The sequence below is a fragment of the Fundulus heteroclitus genome, chromosome 21 (assembly GCF_011125445.2).
Source record: "Fundulus heteroclitus isolate FHET01 chromosome 21, MU-UCD_Fhet_4.1, whole genome shotgun sequence".
Classification (NCBI taxonomy): Eukaryota; Metazoa; Chordata; class Actinopteri; order Cyprinodontiformes; family Fundulidae; genus Fundulus; species Fundulus heteroclitus.
This window is the reverse complement of record NC_046381.1, coordinates 27,595,798-27,609,584: the sequence shown is the minus strand read 5'-3', so window position 1 is coordinate 27,609,584 and position 13,787 is coordinate 27,595,798. Positions and strand designations below refer to the sequence as shown.

Sequence of the window (13,787 nt, the reverse complement as noted above, 5' to 3'; positions counted from 1 at the left end):
GGAACCAGAACAGCATCGAGGATACCTGGTAATGCTCCGGGGTTACTATTGTTCTGATGGAAATTAGTTTTTGTGGAAGGCGGTAAAACATATCAGTACAGTCAGCGTTCACCTCAGACTTTTACAGTGAAGATTGGATTTCATTTTGTCGCTTCACAGTGAGTCCAAGCATTCATCAAAGTCAACAAAAGAATGACTTTATGGGAGGAAGAAGACAGAAAATCTGCGGGGTCATCTGAAGCGGGTGAGAATTTCTTCATAATGAAGAAAGCTTTACCCGTCATGGTCAGTCTGGACCACCCTCTCCACCAAACACCGGACAGGCAGCAGAACTCCTGCTCTAACAGACTGTTACAGCTCCTCTGTCGACCGCACCGATGCAGGAAATCCTTCCCGCCATGCGCCGTCACCCTGCACAATACCTCACTTTAAGTATTGCTTGTTTCTGTTCATCGTCATTGCTCCAATTCCACAAATATGTATGTAGATGTTTTACATTATTATATTGTATAGAAATTCACATTTCATATTGTATTTCTGCCCAATAATTTCCTAATTTTCAGGACTTATAAAGTACCTGATAAAGTATCTTTATCAGAGAACTTTGGTTGGAGAACTTTCGCAAAGTAAAGTGGGCAAATAGTGCCAAGTCATGATATCAAGTCATAAAGCATCTGGGATGGATGGCTACTTATGTTCTCAATTAGAAACTGAAGGTCAATAAAGTTTTTGAATCGAGTGCTCTCATTTGTTCCGCATTTTAACAAGGGTATATACTTTCTTGTATCCAGTGCATTCCATGGAAGAACATAATAACAGTGTCTAACTTACATTTTTTTAGCTAAAAAAAAAATCCCAGACACATGAGTGTTTTTTTTTTTTTTTAACAGTGCATCACAACCGGGCAGAGAGAACAGGGAGGGATTATGGGAAGACGTTGCTCCCGACGGGCTGCAGAGGCTCTTCTCTCTTCAGCCTGTTGACGACCAGCACTTTGCCTGCTTCGTGTTTGCGTCCTCCCATCCAGCACGCTGTTATTTTCTCCGGCCTGGCCTTGCTTGTGGTTGGCAGAACGTGGACGGAGCTCTGCAGAAAATGCGCCACTGCGTTATTATGTACCCTTCAGGGCACGGGATGAAAACTCGGCAAAGCACTTTAAAAAGGGGAGGAGGGGGAGGGCAGCGGGGACAGGAAAGAAGAAAACACTGTGGCCATTTCACAGGGCAGTCTGGATTATCAGCCATATACTCTATAGTGGATGTGCTGACTCATGATTACAGCACAGTTTGGTCCTGAGACCACCGAACCAGCTCCCCCGCTATGTATGTCTACTCACACACACTGCTGTGAAATATACGAAGAGCCAGATACAACATTTCTAAGATGGGACTGACTCTGTCGAAGAAAAAGAAAGTCTTTTATCCCACCAGCCTTCATCCTTTACGGTCCTCTCATTGCTGCTCTCGTGTCGGAGCACGGTTGCTGTCGTGGGTGCAAAGTTTGTCTTCGAGCCGGTCCAGCTGAACCAATTTAAGGGCCAACACAAAACGAAAACTAAACAACCTGGTTTGTTTGTTCGTTGAAAAAAAAGCTGAAAACAAACCAACTGCAGTTTTGTTTGACAGTTTATGATCAAAATGACTGGGGCGGCAAACCAAAAAGAGCTTTTCATGTTTATATTCCTACTGGCTATATCTGAAGTCCTGTCAACAATAACCAAGTTGACTTCAGAGGGTGGGGCAAAAAGGAGAGAAAAGGCCACTGATTTATGGGTATTTATTTTAGTTTCATTATGCTGCTGCACTCTCTCTTGTGGACTCTCCCAGAGCCTCAGCTTGTTTTTTCTTACTTATTCAGTCAGTTAGGTCAAGAATATGGTCAAGAAATGTCTATATGTGGTGCGTATTTGAACAAAATATGAATTTAAAGTTCTATCATCAATATTGACTTTATATCGTGAGTGGACGTCTGACCAGAGAAGTAAACAGGCCCCTCAGGGTGGAGCGATTGGGTGGACAAATCTAAATTTTCTGTGGATTTTTTTCAAATCAATACAGAGACAAAATTATGCATACTCACTCAAATACATACACACACACACCCGACCAAGATTTGATTAAACATCCCAGAAGCCCCGATGCCTATTTTATTCATTGAAAGGGCCATTCTTCTGTTGGATCACCTATCTATCTGCTGGTGTGAAGTGAATCTGAAGAATTTAGTCTCAAAACCTCACACTCACACTGACACTTCTACAAATCATCTTATCTTGTGGCATATTGTCTCCTCTCATCATAAAACCTTTCTCCAGAAGCCATGTGATGTGTTTTCTTTAATAAACAGCCAATTGCTGATTTTTGCCATTCCAGTGGACTAGGACTTGTGATTTGTTGGCAAGGACAACCCCTCAATCCCATAAATTTTAGCTGGTGGATTGCGGATGTTGCAACAAATCCCATATAACCTGCTTTAAAGGGACCATCTTGCTCCTATTCCGTGCTGGGTGTCAGTTTTGAATGAGGTGCCAGGCCTTCTCTACTTTCTTTTTGGGAAACAAAAATGGTGTTAACAATACTGAACCTCAAAATAAGCTCAAATTAATTAGTAGGCATGTCCTGCCAGAGCACAAAGCTTGTGATGGTAACAAGGCAGACCTTTAAAGGGTTTTCGCTGTGTAGGTTTCTAGCGGACTTCTACACAGGGCTGTTCACGAATGACGTCACATTACTCAAGCGCCTGGAGACAACTTAAGTTGTCCCAAATGTTCAGACAAGCAGAGTACAAGTTTAGAAGGGTAACATCTGCAATATCAATACATTTTGAAGATGACGACATCCCAGGAGCTTTATTCCAACATGCTTCAATCAAGAAAAACAGAGTGGAGCGGCTGAAACGTAGAGGCCTAAAAGTGAGCACAAAGGAAGCAGTAGTTCATCTTTCTAACACCTATTCTTCAGGATTAACTCATCTGCACAGGCAGGTTTTCAGCAATTCACACCTTGGGTCATGTGACCAAAATCACTCACTTGTCCTAATTGCCCCGTTAGTGACCATCATTATCTTCTACTGGTGTGATTGTTTCTGACTACAACTTCGAAGTCTGTTACTTCCAACCTGGTTCAGAACTAAAGAAGCCTTTTGGATGAGAGGCTGAAAATCTCCGACAAACAGGGGTAGAAATCCAGGTGCCTTCTTCATTTAGGATTAAGAAGAATTGAAGTTAGGACTTCAATTCTACCAAAAGTGTTTGAGAGATAAGCATTCTACCAAAGTGTTTGAGAGATAAGCAGTCTGCTGAAATGGACTTTGTCTCTGTTTCAAACAGGTTGGATTGAGCAGAAGTCCTCCGGCTTTCTACAGAAACATGTGGTCAGTATGGAGTGTGATGTTGCTTCTGACCACAGTGGACGCTGTGGACGATGAAGATGTCCGAGCGGGTAGGGATGAAGGGTGTAATTATTTACTACAGTTAAAGAAATAAAGAGACACGCTGTGGGTCGATAAAGCATGTAGAGTGAAAACCTGTGGGACATGAATAAAGTCTGTTAAAGAAATATTAGGATTCATTTAAATGTTTTTTTTGTATGTCCTTCTGCATGTACTCAGGCTGCAGCACAGCTGTAAATGACCTGGTGTATATCGTTGATGGCTCTTGGAGTGTCGGCATGGCGGACTTTGACACAGCCAAGCAATGGCTCATCAACATCAGCAGCCAATTTGACATCAGCCCTCACTATACGCAGGTAAAGCGAGTCACATCGAGTTAGGTCGTTTTTCAACATATTTCCAACTTTGTGTCCGGGGCAGATGACATAAGTTGACTAGTTGTGACCTACTAACAGAAGACAAAGTGCTGCAAGCGGAAGAGACAAAGCTCATTAGAAACCCTGCTTTGCTAAGGAATGAATTAGGCCCGTCTCTGCTGTAGGTGGCTGTGGTCCAGTACAGCGACACACCTCGATTGGAGATCCCTCTGGGGAGCCACAGCAGCGGAGCCGAGCTCATCCAGGCCATACGGAGCATCGACTACCTGGGAGGGAATACACAGGTGAAACAGCTGGGTTTGTCCGTCACAGAAAAAGTCTGTCCTCACTCACAGCGCTGTCCAGACTTTTTGATACCGCTGGTCAAGATGTACACACAGCTTTGAAATAAGTCAATCTTTTATTGCAAAATAATATTCTCACATGGAATTGTTTTAATTAAATATTTATTGAGTTGGGGGGGAAATGCATGAATTGTCTAAGCCACTCTTTAAATTAGAAAAGACAAGAGAACATGACATTCAAGTAAGGCAGTTGTGCAGTAATGTGCCATTTGCTCAGGTAAATACATAGCTACTCACCTAAATCTGGAGGGCGAGCAATAATTAAACAAGGCCCTCAGAAGACAGAATCTTAGGCAATGGTCCGTCCGTCCGTCCGTCCGTCCGTCTTCTTCCGCTTATCCGGGGTCGGGTCGCTGGGGCAGCAGTTTCAGTAGGGAGGCCCAGACGTCCCTCTCTCCAGCCACTTGGGCCAGCTCCTCAGGAGGAACCCCAAGGCGTTCCCAGGCCAGCCGGGAGACATAAGGCCCGTTTACACTACACTTTTTTAACCGAGCCGAGACCAGTCCGAGCTCGGTAACCGAGATAACTCTTGTGTGTAAACGGTCAGCAGACTGAACCAGACCGCGCTAACGATAACCGGACCGCGCTAACTGCAGACCAGTTCCCCACCAGGTCTCGGACTGGTTTTTTTTAGCCCGGTTCCCTGATAACGAGGGGCGCATGAGCAGACCGCGTCATCCCCTTACAGTCAGCTGACTGTCCGCGGGTTTCCCGGCGTGTCTGGCTGCACGTCCCGATTCACACTCCATTCAGACAAATTTCAGACATTCATAATAATACTAGCTTCCTTACCGTGCCACACGGTTTCCAGTGATGACTCTGCTTATGAACCTCAGCGTCTGTTGTTGTTTCCTGCGTCTGTAAATCCTTATTAGACGTTCATTTGTCTTATCCACGTCCCAAAAGCCGACTCTATGTCTAACAATAACATCCCGAATATTACGGGTGCCGCCATTTTGATTTGCTCGGTCCCGCCTTCGATCCCAAAGAGCGGTAGTACCGCAGATCGCCACTAGGGGGCGAGGAGCAACCAAGGAACAAAAAACCGGGATAACTCTTGTGTGTAAACGGCTGCATTTATCTCAGTTAACTGGACCAAGCTCGGACCGGTCTTGGCATGGCTCGGTTTTTAGGTGTAGTGTAAACGGGCCTATAGTCCCTCCAGCGTGTCCTGGGTCTCCCTCTGGGTCTCCTCCTGGTGGGACGTGCCCGGAACACCAGGAGGAATTCCAGGGAGGCATTCAGGAGGCATCCTGACCAGATGCCCGAGCCACCTCAACTGGCTCCTCTCGACGTGGAGGAGCAGCGGCTCTACTCTGAGTCCTCCCCGGATGACTGAGCTCCTCACCCTATCTCTAAGGGAGAGCCCAGACACACTACTGCAATGGTAACAGAGGTTAATCTGACCTTCAAAGCATGCTCTGAGAGGACCGCAGCAAAGTGAGGGTCATCAAGTCTCAATAACAACCATTCATTGCAATCTTCTGGTCAACCAGCATTTTGGGAGGCGTTTTAAGAAAAGCTGTTTTCTGTCCAACGCTAACTAACACAAACATGCAAAGTTTGCTAGTCCAGTTACTGGGCTTTGGTTGGAACTTTGTACAGTGTTCAGATATGATAGATTAAGTGTGAACAGCAAAAGCTCACAGGCCTGGTGTGAACAGAAGGAAGAGCCGCTCTTTGGCCTCTGTTGAGTATGATTGGTGGATCTGTGATGCCATGGGCCTAGTTCTCTAACAAAGACCCTTGGAACCATGTTAGAGAGCATGGCGTCTTGACCTATTTGAAATTCCAAAATAGTCTGTTTGACTTATAAACGGTAAATGGACTAAACCTATAGAGCGCTTTTCCAGTCAAACTGACCATTCAAAGCACTACACACTATAGCCTTGTTCACCCAATCGCACACCGATTGTCATGGTTTACAAAATGAGACTCAGAATGAGGGCAACCATGGAGACAGGCAGTTCGGTAAGAAAGTTTATTGTCAGGCTGGTGTAGTTGTTCGGGTGTGGTCCTGGCTGGTCGGTTTGTCCGGGTTCCACTGGGGGAAAGACGGGGAGACTGGTGAGCAGAGGAAGGTGCCGATGTGAATAATGAGAGGGTGAATGACTCACTGACTTCCAGGCTGGGTGATGTCCAGGGTCCAGGCTGCAGTGCAGGTCAGGTGAGCTCTCTCTTGAATAGCGGTGTAGGAGGGTGGGCAGGCAGGTGAACACAGCAGGAGGACTAAACCAGGAATGACATCTTGAGTTCTTGTCTTGATACGTGGAGGTTTGGCTTGGAGGTTCTGTGGCTGGGGGGGTCCAGGATTCTAGGAGAAGGAAGGAACAGGAACACTATACCCATTGAGTCACAGTCACCCACAAATTATAGTATTTTCATGAATTTAGTTTAAGAAGATACCCAAAAACAGAGTCCCACATACTGTCTCAAAAATATTGAAGACCTGACCAGAGGAGAACCAAAAACAGCTGAACAATTTAAATACAACTCTGCTGACCTATGGCACCATCATTGGGTACTTCCACAAGATAATTTTCCAAAACACCATGCAAATCATCACATAAATGATTCAGCAGGCAAAAACATCCATTCTTCCATGGCCAGTTCAGCCCCTAGACCTCTGTCTCTCAGAGAGCCTGTAGGGTGAGCTAAAGGGAAGAGATCACCAGAGAGGAACCAGGACACGATAAAATTCACACAAGAAAAAATTATCCTTAGTGAATGTCAAAGGAAACAAATGATATACATTTTCTTAAGGCTGTCTATACATCTTTAACAGTAGAGCAACTGGAGTGAGGAAGACAAACAAGAAAATACAAAAGGTGCAACTATTGTCTTTCTTTTAAGCCAATATCTGACATTACTGCTTGTTCATTCTATTTGTCTGTTGCTGGAAAGAAAAGCTCAATGTGGTGAAGTCTCTTTATTCTGTGTCAGGTACACAACATCAAAACAAAATTTGCCACTGAATTAGCTAGTTTAAGATTATACTGAATGAAACAAAATGAATAAAACCACGACAGGACATCAGGTGGAATATTATATCAGAGGCCTTGAAGCTGAGATCATTTACTGGAAATGAAATGAAAGAAAGAGAAACAAACGAAGAACGGTGCAACAAATGAGCCCTGCAAGCTTTCAGCGATGGAAGACCGTCAGCACATTTCATCTTGACTTCAATGGATGTGCTTGTGTGGCGAAGCCGGTTACATACTTTAACCAGAACATCGACCCAGATATTCATAACTGCTTATCTGTGCCGGGTCGCAGGAGGAATGGTGCTTTTTTCCATCGTCACTGGGCGAGAGGCAGGGAACTCCTACTAAAACAACTTTATAAATTCTTTCTTTCTGGTCATCTTCATTATTTTAAGTTTTAAATCTACAGTTATGGACTAAGGCTTCCTGGGTGCTGCTGTGATTAGTGATCATGTGCCAAGTCAATCAGATTGGGTTGACAGACACTTCTTGGTATAGTACCACTCTTTCCACTTTCAGACGAAAGATTAACATCTCCCTGACACGTTTAAAAACTGAGAGGATATTTATAATCCAACTTTGCTTTGAACTACTCCAAAACTTCTCCTCTGACCTGTCTGCTGTGTTACTTGGTCATCATTAAGCTTCTGTTTGTTCACTAATACTCTGAATAAACCTCTGAGGTCTTCACTGAATAGGTTTTAGGTGATTATATAACACACAGACGAACCCTAGTTAATAATAAGAGGGTGTCATAAGAAAGGTTGTGCTGGGTTTAATTTACGGGTATCAGATTTGAAAGCATCCCACACATTTCAATTAACTGAAAACCACACATTATTTTTTTTCCACTTTAACATTGTTCACTGCTTTTTCTTGCTCTATTACAACACATTTCAGAAAAAGATATCAATTTTAATGTAACACTGGTGGTAATGTTTTAAGATATGAAAAAGGGAAGCTGTATTGAACACTTTTGCAACGTGCTGTGATTTGGTCTCTGCGGCTGCAGCTGTCTCTGGCTGGACGCAGGTCAATAAATCATGATCATGAACCCATTTCTTATTATTTTCAGTTTTTTTTTTTTCGTGAACCATGTTGATTTAACAGTATTTCCTAAACATTTATACAGACGGGCAGGGCCATCAAGTTTGCTGTGGACCACGTGTTCTTTGCCTCCCAGCGGGTCAGCCAGGTCAAGAACCGTATTGCAGTGGTTGTCACAGATGGCAAGTCTCAGGACGATGTGGTAAGGGAAGTCCTGCCTTCTTCTTGGTGTTTTAGTGATGCTCAGTCATGTTTATGTGGGTGGGCCAAAATTACATTATATAAGTTAAATGGCTCGGAAAGTTATTCCAAGAACCCTATGTGGCCTGCCTACAGCAAGAAAACTACAGGGTTAATAAACACAATCTTTACCACAAGCTACATTTGTTCCTCAGGTGGATGCAAGCATGGAGGCACGAGCTCAGGGTATTACAGTATTCGCTGTGGGAGTTGGCAGTGAGATCACCACCTCGGAACTGATATCTATTGCCAATAAGCCATCATCTACATATGTCCTGTATGCCCAAGATTACACTACCATCGACCGGATCAGAGACTCCATGGAGCAGAAACTATGTGAAGGTCAGAAACTTGTGTATTTTTAGTGTGCTTTTTCCTGGCTAAAACATTGCTGTCCTAGTGGAATATTATCAGCCTTTTTGACATTGATTTTTGTAAGAGATGAAGACATTCTTTGAAGCAGCATCAACATTTCAGTGCAAACATAAAAAAAACCATTTCTGTCCAAAGGACAATGCAGAACAATAAAGAAAACAACGTAATACCCATTCCAAGGCTGTAGGTGGCATTAATGTTGACTTTAATGACACCTTAAAATATAACTGTCAAACACCTATTGGTTGGTTTAGATATAAATAAATCAACTAGAAGCTAAACTTGGCCTGTTTGCCGTTTGACATTCGCTATTTACCATTTTTATATAGCCTACTGTTTAATGCCAACAGGATGAGGACACCAGGGAAATGTAAAGAATTGTTTTTTTTCTTATGTTTTACATTTTACTGACTATGGCAAAACACTTTCAATGGTGTTGATGTGAATGATTCAGTACACCTTTTAAAATAGTGATTTCTACCCTATTCTTAGTTAAAGTTAAAGTTAGGGTTATAGAAAAGTTGAGAACTTTAGTCTTTGCATGCTAACCAGCTAGCAGATGCTAGCTAATCCTTTCAATACAAGCATGTTAAAAAAACAATATGCTAGTTGCTGCAGACTATCTGAATGTATTCCTTCTTAATGTGTATGTGATTTTGAATCAATGGGGTGGTTTTATGAATGAATGACCTGTCTCTTCAGAATCTGTTTGCCCCACAAGAATCCCAGTGGCATCTCGCGATGAGAAGGGCTTTGAGCTGATGTTGGGCATGAACATTCAGAAGAAGGCCAAGAAGATTGCTGGCTCTCTTGTTTCAGAGACAGCCTACGCTCTTACTACCTCCACAGATATTACTGAGAACACCAGGTATCAAGCCGACTAAATCACCTTTTTATTTCATGCCAAACAAGAATCGCTTGGTGACAGTTTGATTGTTTTGACACAATTTTTATTAGAGAGATTTTCCCAGAAGGCCTTCCTCCGTCGTATGTATTTGTGGCCACTCTACGTCTGAAGGGGACTTCTAGCAAGTTGATATTTGATCTCTGGAGGGTTTTGTCAATGAGTAAGGAAATCCAGGCTGCAGTGACACTCAATGGAAAAGATAATTCTGTCATCTTCACCACCACCAGTCTGACAGAAAAGGAGCAAAGAATCATCTTCACAACAGGCTTCCAGGTCAGTATGAAGACTGTAGTACAGGAGTACTTTAAAGCACCAAGTTAAGCACCCAGAAGGAATGATTGGACATGAATGTCATGTTGTAAACAACATAGTGATGGATAAATGAATGATGTTGTTCAAAAAGTATTATGACATGTAGAATAATACAGCAAGATGAAAATTAACAAGAGAGATCATAGTTCTCTAATTTTATCTTCCCTTCATTGGCTTCCTGTTAAATCAAGAATATAATCTAAAATTCTTCTTCTCACGTATAAAGGCCTTAATAATCAAGCTCCATCATATATCAGAGCTCTGATTACCCCGTATGTTCCTAACAGAGCACTTCGCTCTCAGACTGCAGGTCTGCTGGTGGTTCCTAGAGTCTCTAAAAGTAGAATGGGAGGCAGATCCTTTAGCTATCAGGCTCCTCTCCTGTGGAACCAACTCCCAGTTTTGGTCCGTGAGGCCGACACTCTGTCTACTTTTAAGACTAATGTTAAAACTTTCCTTTTTGACAAAGCTTAGTTCAGGGTAACCTAAGACACTCTAATTCTATCTCTGTAGTTATGCTGCTATAGGCTTAGGCTGCTGGAAGACATCAGGGTCTATTTTTCTCACTACTGAGTTCTCCTACTGTTCCCATCTCTATGCGGGATTGCTGCAAAGCCATCAACAAGGCAGACCACTGTCCACTGTGGCTCTACGCTCTTTCATGAGGAGTGAATGCCCGTTTCATTTGATAGGACACTTTATGACCAATTTGTCTGTATGATTTGATTAAATTTCACTTTGAAAGGTGCCCTGAGATGACATGTGAATTGGCACTAAATGAGTAAAATTGAATTGAATTGAAGAATGGCCATCAGATACCACAAGTTGTGGAATCATAAATCGAGCGATAGTCTTATCAGGTAGTTGTTAGTGTCAAACCAGTCAAAACAACAAGCAAAGATCACAAGATGCTTTTGGATATTCAGTGGAAAAATTGGTAACAGAGGGACAGACAAATACACTGTGCGAGCAACATAAAAAAAACCCAAAATGTCAGGAGCTTGTGCTCCAAAAATATGCGTCTTCTTTTCAGGCACGTAATACTGGTGTTTTTACAACAACGTCAGACAGCATGACATCTAAGGGACATCTTTATCACCCATGTGCTGAGCAATTACTCTATCCAACCTTCCAAGCTCAAGCAATGGGAGGAAGACGCACAACAGCCTTGCTTGGTTTTAAAACACTGAATGCATTTGTGCAGCCCCCATGACAATATCGCCAAAGAGCTGAGTCAGATATTATTAGGAAAACAGGAAATGGCTGACCAATTTTTCATGCAAATAGCTTGGGTGGATGCGATTGAATCCTTTGCAATGTCCCTTTTAATTCCATAATCCCAGCTGCATGCTCTTAAGACATGACAGACATTGTGAATAGCAAGAAGGGGGGCATGTTTATCTCAGATTGATGGTTAAACTATGTTTGACCATCAGGCACAATGGCAAGTGGCTGTAACAGTGCTTGACTGGAAGGCAAACTAAATTCTGTTGCTAAGATGTTTACCTCTCACCCAAAAGACTCTTTCAGTTCTGATCATGGCTTTAGAGTTCTGGTCATTTGAGTTGTTTATAGGACAAAATTGGAAACGATAGTATCACTGCAATGGTGATACTATAACTTGTGTCCTCTAGTGCATAACGCTTGTCTGTATGTGTACTAAAAATACACTCAAGTAGCACCATTGCATCTGGCAGATTAACTTTTTGTATGTTTTTTTAAGTATGTTTTAATGCACACTTCCAAGTACTGTCTCTCTAACTTCTAAAATTTAAAGACAGTCTCTGTGCAAGTCAGCAGGATTAAGTTCTGCCTGCAAAACCGCAGATGTTCAAAATCTTCAGAAAATGACTCGCAGCTGTGCTAAATTTGTTTACGAATGAAACAACATCCCTTGGAAGTTTTATCAGATCCAAAGAAATTGCAGTATACCCTCACTCAGCAATTTAAGTACCTTGAACAGTGAAACAGCATTCACTAGCCAACAGTGTTTGTTTGCTTTTCACACACATATGAACCTAAGTGGCATCCCATCATTAATCCAGCCCACCCACCACAGCCATAACAGCTTCAGCTCTTTTGGGAAGACGTTCCACAAGGCTTACGGGTGTGTTGGTGGGAATTTTTGACCATTCCTCTGGAAGTATATATTTTTGAGGTCAGATACTGATGTTGGACAAGAAGGCCTGGCTTGTTTTCTCCATTTATATTAATCTAAAATGTATTCTATTGGGCTGAGGTCAGGACTGCAGACCAGTAAGGTTCTTTTATACAAAATTCGCTCAGTCTTTGATTTTATAGATCTTTTATGAACTCGTCATGTTGGAACACGAAGGTAACATCCCCAAGTGTTCCCATAAATATGGAAAAATAAAATTGACCACAATATCTGGGTGTGTTGATTCATTAAGATTTATATAGATAGTTCAAGCGCTACTTCTAATATAACAACCTCACACCATTGTCCTCTCTGCACCAAACTTTTCACTTGACAGAAATCTATCTTGCAAGTGTCCCTGTTATGAGAATATTATTCTGTTTTCACTATGGCCTCATGCCACTCGGACATGTGAGCACGGGCCTGCTGATTGCCGAGGCCAAATGCTGCGTAGCTACTGTGCGGGATGATGATTGTCTAGGATAGACTGTCTTTGTGTTGTCTCATGCCAAAGCCACTATGGAGTATTAGGGAGAGCCGAAAGCGAGGAGGGGGAGAGACAGGCAGACACAGACTGCAGCGGGACCGTGGGGCATGATTACTTTCCATCTATGTGATCTCTGCTCTGTTTCTCAATAAAAGTGCCGGAACTTCATCACTCCACCGTTTACTTATACAATAATAACTCTAGGAAGTCTGTTATTGTTTAGAAATCTGACCACAGTGCCTTAGCATCTGCTTACCCTGCTCTGTGATTTTGCAGATAGCAGATTTTTCATTACTGAATCGCTGTGATTCCTTTTTGTTATAAAGCCACTACTAAGACTTGATCGTGGAATATTTCTGTAAATTTCACAACAGGACTTATAGGTAGAGTGGAGGATTTTTCTGGAAGTATAAGTAAGAAACCCCAAGTCCCTTTTTGAATGACTGCACAAGACTGTCTCACCTGCTCTTCTGCTCCTCAGAGGTTTCGCGTGAAAAAAAAATCTCCCAAATCCACTCTGGACTTATTTCTTTCTTCTGATGCCTTCCTCTTCTCCTAAACTTGTAAGAGAGTTTGCTTCTTGTGACTCTCAGCCAGTTTCAAAGTTTAAGGTGAGAGCAGCGGCACTACAATGAATAGCTAATATCGAAGCCAACTGGATACATGAACACTAGAAGTGTACATGCGCAGCCAGAGTGTGGAAACTAACAATGAACGAGCACGCACATTGGTGTTATGTGAGTGAGTCACAATAATGGGTATATGGGACAACCCGTGGATAGGGTGATTCCCTTGGAACTTGGGACTGCACCTTTAATGGTTTCCCATCATGGTACCACACAATAATTCACTAAGCTCCTGGGAGTGACCTATTTTTTCACAAATGTTTGTAGAAGCAGTCTGTATGCTTAGAAACTGGGTTTTGCACAACTGTGCCCATGAAAGTGATTGGAACACCTGAATTCAATGATTTGGAGGGGTGAGGGAATATAGTGTCATTGTGGCAGAGCATCTCTATGATACAGTTTCACAAAGTACAAAAATTTTAAATTGCAGCTCCCTAAAACTGCTCTTTAATGTCTACGAAGCTAATGGGCTGTTCTACACTCCAAAATGCATTTTGGCTCCTAAAGGATTTTAACCAATGTTGAATCTTCCTTTCTTGTAGC

General features: G+C 42.6%; 1 protein-coding gene across 1 annotated transcript in view; it reads left to right on the top strand.

The window, feature by feature from the left end:
• si:dkey-225n22.4 (collagen alpha-1(XXI) chain) overlaps window positions 1-13,787 on the top strand; it is a 77,326-nt gene that overhangs the window by 4,504 nt on the left and 59,035 nt on the right. The window contains exons 2-8 of the mRNA XM_036125605.1: window positions 3,326-3,437; window positions 3,607-3,743; window positions 3,929-4,048; window positions 8,225-8,341; window positions 8,535-8,721; window positions 9,457-9,622; window positions 9,712-9,934. Of these exons, the coding sequence (XP_035981498.1) occupies window positions 3,365-3,437; window positions 3,607-3,743; window positions 3,929-4,048; window positions 8,225-8,341; window positions 8,535-8,721; window positions 9,457-9,622; window positions 9,712-9,934 (1,023 nt within the window). The 5' untranslated portion in view covers window positions 3,326-3,364. The remainder of the gene's footprint in view (window positions 1-3,325; window positions 3,438-3,606; window positions 3,744-3,928; window positions 4,049-8,224; window positions 8,342-8,534; window positions 8,722-9,456; window positions 9,623-9,711; window positions 9,935-13,787) is intronic.